We start from the raw sequence: 6,521 nt of genomic DNA on the forward strand, positions 1-6,521 counted from the left end.
TGTGCATATGGGGGTCATATCTGCTGAAGGATTTGTGCATATGGGGGTCATATCTGCTAACGATTTGTGCATATGGGGGTCATATCTGCTAACGATTTGTGCATATGGGGGTCATATCTGCTAACGATTTGTGCAAATGGGGGTCATATCTGCTAACGATTTGTGCATATTTGTGCCCTGAGATTTCTACTTATGTTGCTGTTTTCAACCCCCTGGTAGGCCAGCCATGGATAAAGGCAAGAAGAGAAAAATTTCTGAAGAAAACAGAGTGTTTAATAATACGTGGACAGAATCATTTGCATTCTCTACTGACGAGACTGGTTTACCAGTATGCTTAATATGTGGTGAGAAATTAGCAAACCACAAAAAGTCCAATGTTGCAAGACATTTCCAGAATAAACACACAGCCTTTGCTGAAAAATATCCAGATGGAGATGAGAGACGAAAAGCTGTTGCAGAACTTATCAGGAAGGTTAATACGAGCAAAAATAATTTCAAGAAGTGGGTGAAGTCTGCAAATACCACAACATATGCTAGTTTTGTGGCCGCTCAGGAAATAGTCAAGCACGGGAAGCCCTTCACCGATGGAGAGTATATAAAAGAAGCATTCATTAATATTTCGGAACATCTATACATGGACGTCAAAAACAAAAATGAAATTGTGCAGAAAATCAAAGACCTGCCACTCTCTGCGAAGACTGTCAAAGACAGAACCCTAAAAATGGCAGAAAACATTAGCAAACAGCAAATTCAAGACATTAATTCAGGTATGGCATACTCCATTGCCTGTGATGAGTCCAAAGATATCGGTGATATTGAACAAGTAGCGCTGTTCTGCCGATATGTGAACTCTTTTGGGCCACAGGAAGAACTTATTGAGCTGATACCACTAAAAGACCAAACAAGGGGTGAGGATATCTGTAAGGCTGTCCTGGACGTTTTAACTGCTAAAAAAATAAACACTAACCACCTGGTCTCAGTAGCTACTGATGGGGCACCGAGCATGAGAGGAGCACAGAAGGGCTTCGTGGCTCTACTGCAGAAGGCGTTGGGTAGAAGGCTGCTATCATTTCATTGCATCCTGCACCAAGAGGCATTGTGTGCTCAGACATTTCCGCCGGAATGCACAAAAGTGATGGATGTGGTCATTCAGATTGTAAATAAGATAATGGCAAAGGGCTTAAACCACCGCCAGTTCCGTTTGTTATTGGATGAGGTTGAAAGCAAATATTCTGACCTCCTGCTCCACAACAAGGTCCGGTGGCTGTCTAGAGGCGAGGTGCTAAAACGCTTTGTCACATGTTTGGAAGAAATAAAAACCTTCCTGGACAGCAAAGAGCTCATCTTTACTGAGCTGGAACAGCCAGAGTGGCTTGAAAAATTACATTTTATGGTAGACATGACAGCACATCTAAACACGCTAAATACCACCCTTCAGGGGAAAGGAGGCACAGCCCTGCATATGCTGGAGGAGGTTATGGCATTTGAGCGCAAGTTGACAGTGTTGGTCAAAGATTTACAGAGAGGCACACTGTCTCACTTTCCCTCTTTGAGAGAGTTCAAACAAAGTCATGATACAATCAATTTGGAATATTTCAAGTCTGCAATCACCGCAATGCAAACTTCATTTGGGAAACGATTCTGTGAGTTCAGAGAGGAAAAGGCCACATTAGCCTTCCCTGTCACTCCCCTGGAGATTGATCCATCCCTATTGAATATGACTGCATTTGCAGGTGTAAGTCAACCTGATCTTGAGATGGAATTGGCCGATATAGCTGACAAAGATCTATGGGTGTCCAAGTTCAAATGCTTGACCGCTACTCTTGAGGATGTTGCCCGTCAGAAGGCCATTCTGGCTCAGAATCATAAATGGACTGATATTGAAAACCTTCCCAAACAGGACAAACTTGTATTCGAAACATGGAATGCCATCCCCAACACGTATATAAACATGAAAAAGTATGCATTTGGAGTGCTGTCGATCTTCGGCTCCACATATGTATGTGAGCAGGTCTTCTCCAACATGAACTATATTAAAAACAAACATCGATCACGCCTTACAAATGACAGCTTGCAAGCCTGTGTGAAAATGAAGGTGACGTCTTACAGCCCTGATGTGCAGACACTGTGCACTGAGGTTCAGGAACAAAAATCCCATTAACCAGGTAAACTAAATATTTTAATTAGCTATTAATGTGCAAAAATATATTTTACATTAAGTGACAAAGTCCTTTTTTTCTTCAGATTGACAGCTAACTGCATGATCCTGTATATAGCATTAAGGTAAGAAACAATATATGCAGTGTTAGATTTGTTTTATAATGGTTTTGCGGTTTTGCGGCTCCCAGCTTTTTTCTCTTTTCGGAAACGGGTCCAAGTGGCTCTTTATGTGTTAAAGGTTGCAGACCCCTGGTCTATGGCAAACACTATCCTCCTAACTTTGATGTTCCGCTGGGTCCCCTCATGCAGACATGCTAGGCTGGATGTGAGCGGTGATAAAATAAGGACAGGTTGAGATTGGTGACAATTTAGAACAGGCTTCATACTTGCACAGATGAAAAACTGATCCTTGCTCTGGAGTAATCTGAACGGATCCTATTGATTACCATAGGATCTGTTCACCTCGGACAACCGAGGTGACATGTGTGACATGATGATAGACATGTGTATGTACAGTGCCAAGCACACAAATAACTAGGCTGTGTTCCTTTTTTTCTTCCTTTGCCTGAAAGAGTTAAACATCAGGTATGCAAGTGACAGTTTCTGCCTGGGTCAGGACCTGGTTGGACTGGGTCAGACTATAGTAATAGTAATTACAGCCATAAAATACTTTCCTGTCAGTAAATGGCTTCTGAGAGCAGGAAAGAGATAAAAATAGTCAATAGTTTAGCTCTGACGTACTTCAATGAAGGTGTCATTGAGCAGAGACAATGAAACAGTAAAAACTTCAAAACTAGATTTAAATATAAAGTACAACTGTGGGATATCTAAAAAAAAGTAGTTTTTAGGAGGAGGAGGATAGGTACAATTGTTTATCTCATCAATTTATTTTCACCTCGGATGTCCTTTAAAGAGCTAAACGGACCATTTTTGTGTCAGTGTGAAGCGGGCCTTAGACTTTATTACCACCTAACATAGCATTAGTGAACTGACTCACATGATTTATTTGATGAATTTCATCCGTAATTAATACATTTCGTCTGTATTTTAAGAATTGTCTCTATTTTAAAACCACTGTCTGTAAAATTAGAACAAACAGCTTAGTGAATTCACCGTGGTGATAAATCCTATGCAAATGAGCAAATACCTCTGGAAATGATGTCACCACTGAAAACACTTAGTGAATTTATTTAGCCCAAAGAGACTAATGGCCACTGTGACGTGATGCATCGCCGCTGTGTGAAAGGGGCCTAAGTAAAACACCCCGTTTGTATGTCTTGTAGAAAGTTTGAAGAAAAAAATATATATATACCAAGAAGGTGAGAAAAGTACAAAGAGCAGTACTCATGTGAATGTTTACTTAGGTTTATAATATAGATACACAACGGAAAATCTTTTTGGTGCTGGCTCTTCCACAACAGGTATAGCTGGTTATTTTTCAGCATAGAAAATCTGTCTATTGTTTGTGCTAATCCCCCATACTACATGGGTAGGAGTGGTGTTGACTAAAGGTAGCTGTGAACAGTTCATTCAGGAGGTACAAAGACGTTCCAGTTCATGCAGTATATATAATGTACCACGTTGACATAACTGACATAACTTAGGGATAATTACCTCTTATTTGTATCTACATACTGATGATGCACAGGGGCAATGCTAGGAACCCAAGAGATCTGGGGAACTTTTGGGCACTCCAGCTGAAAAATGGGTGTGGCCATGCACAGAATGTGAGTGTGGTCATGGGTGGATGCAAATGTACATGAACTTAACAGACGTCTAAGTAGGTCTTCACAGCAAAATGTTGGACGAAGCCCCCTGTCCATTAATATAAAATAACAACAATGCGGGGGGGGGGGGGGCGCATGCGCGTTGCGTAAGTGGTGAGACGGATCTTCATGCGGCTCCTCTAAGCCTCTGATTAAAGCTGCGATTACCGGGGTTTTATCACTTTCTCTTGCTCCAAAATACCTGCCACCCCGGTTAACCGGGCCGTGCATGTCGAGGAGGCGGAAAAACGAGGATTCACTGGCTCAATTATCGGTGAGAGACTACTTTAACAGGGCCCGCTTTGTAAGCATGTCTTCCCAAGACGGCGCCCAGTCCTGCTCTTGCCCCTCTCAAGACCTTCTCTCTGAGTACGCAGGCGATGCCTGGTCTCACCTCTCCCCTGGATTGACTAAGAAAGACCTGGATGACAGCTTGGAAGCCATCTACAACAAACTTGTGTCTAAGTTCCAGTCGGAGCTGCATCGAGCCACTACTATGCTATCGCAGGAGCTTGTGGCCTTGGGTGCTCATACGCAGAAGCTAGAAACCGCCCAGGACGACTTGTTTAAGGCTCACACAGAACTCAGAAGGGAGCATGATGACTTGCAATCCACGGTCACCCAGCTCCAGGTTCAAGCGGAGGACCTGGACAATCACAACCACCAGAATAACCTACGCATATGAGGCCTCAGTGAATCCTATACTGACCTGGAACTTCACGTTGGTAAGCTTTTCCAATCTCTTCTACCAGAGGCCCCAGGCTTTGGCCTTCATCTGCGACCGGATGCATTGCGCACTGAGATCCATGCCTGGCCAGGATCAACCACCAAGAGATGTGATCTTATGCCTTAAGGATTTCCTTATCAAAGAAAAGATTCTATCCGCTGCTCACAATGCTTCCTCTCTGTCATATGACGATAAACTGATTCAAATCTTTCCGGACAATTCCCCTGTTACTTTGGAGAAGCAGAAAAAGATGAAGGATGTTACAGAGGTCCTAATAGAAGCCAATATTCGCTACAGGTGGGGCTACCCTTTTAAGCTGATCATACCCTATAATGGCTCTACGCTTTTGGCTACTACACCTAAAGAGGGTTTGGAGATCCTGTACAAGCTTGGGTTGAAACAACCTCTTCTTTCCTCACAACGTTTTCAACTTTCCCCAAACAAGGATTCCTGTCAACGCCCTACTTACTCCGAAGCCCTTACATCCTAAGGTACTTTTTTTTACAAGGCCTACTATGCCATTTTCTACAACGAGGTTCACTTAAAGAGACACTGAAGCGGAAAAAAAATGATGATATTATGATTTGTATGTGTAGTACAGCTAAGAAAAAAAACATTAAGATCAGATACATCAGTCTAATTGTTTCCAGTACAGGAAGAGTTGAGAAACTCCAGTTGTTATCTCTATGCAAAAAAGCTATTAAGCTCTCTGACTAACTTAGTTGTGGAGAGGGCTGTTATCTGACTTTTATTATCTCAACTGTAATTGAACTGTTTACTTTTCCTCTGCTAGAGGAGAGTTCATTAGTTCACAGACTGCTCTGAAAGACTCATTTTGAATGCTGAGTGTTGTGTAATCTGCACATATTATAGAGTGATGCAATGTTAGAAAAAACACTTTATACCTGAAAATAAAAATATGAGAATATTTTCTTTGCTGCTAATCTTCTAGTAATTATTCATAGTACACAACCAATTCACTATATCATATATTTTTTTCCGCTTAGGTGTCTCTTTAATGTCATGGAATCCCTTAGTTTTCCTGAGTGACTATGAAACCTTTTTTTGTTCATGTATTTCCTCTTCTTTTATTCACTGTATATAGAACTCTAGCCTACAAGAACGTTCTGGCTTTTTGACATCACATTCTTTTTTTGTATTTTATATAAGCGGCTGTCCTCTCATACTACGTGATCAGCCTACTTCCCTCCCCCCATCATGTGGTACTGTTTGTATCACACTGTGAGTTTGTAGTGCCTTACGATGCTCTGTTTGCTGCAGAGGCTCAATTGGTTCAACCCTTATAGTGCATAACTGTCAGGTTTTTGTCTTCACTCCTTCACAGGGTTTTTTAACATGGTTAAGTTTCAGTTTGTTGTTTGTTCTAACCTTTTTTGCTCCCTACAGGTACTTCTTCATTGCTGTGCAATAGGTGATAATGTATTACTGGTATCTGGTTATTTTGAACTTGTCTTTACAGGTGTGCTCCTCCTCTCTTCTTCTTTGCATTTTGGTCCCTGGTTAATACTTGTCTGTGGTGCTTTGCTATATTTTACCTATAAATGACCATTAACTTTATCTCTCATAATGTGAGGGGCTTTAATACCCCCCACATGAGGAGGAAGGCCTTTAGGGATTATAAAAAGTCCAAACCAGATTTAATTTTTTTGCAGGAAAGTGGAGACCCATTTTTGCGACCACTCTGCTCCAACCTTTTTTGACCCTTCATATTCCAGAGTGTTTTATACAACGTTTGCAAAGAAGAAAAGAGGAGTGGCTATCCTTATTCATAATAAGACCCCTATTACTGTCATACAGGTATATAGGGATCCAGAGAGTCGCTTTATTATTATGAAGGCTAGATTGGG

At 41.5% G+C, this 6,521-nt stretch overlaps 1 protein-coding gene across 1 annotated transcript; it reads left to right on the forward strand.

Annotated features, from left to right (window-relative positions):
- Window positions 1-226: 226 nt before the first annotated feature.
- Window positions 227-2,161, forward strand: LOC137541003 (general transcription factor II-I repeat domain-containing protein 2B-like). Its single transcript, XM_068262156.1, has one exon. It carries the CDS (start codon window positions 227-229, stop codon window positions 2,159-2,161), a length of 1,935 nt encoding a protein of 644 aa, XP_068118257.1.
- The last annotated feature ends 4,360 nt before the right edge of the window (window positions 2,162-6,521 follow it).

The sequence above is a fragment of the Hyperolius riggenbachi genome, chromosome 12 (assembly GCF_040937935.1).
Source record: "Hyperolius riggenbachi isolate aHypRig1 chromosome 12, aHypRig1.pri, whole genome shotgun sequence".
NCBI classification, from domain to species: domain Eukaryota; kingdom Metazoa; phylum Chordata; class Amphibia; order Anura; family Hyperoliidae; genus Hyperolius; species Hyperolius riggenbachi.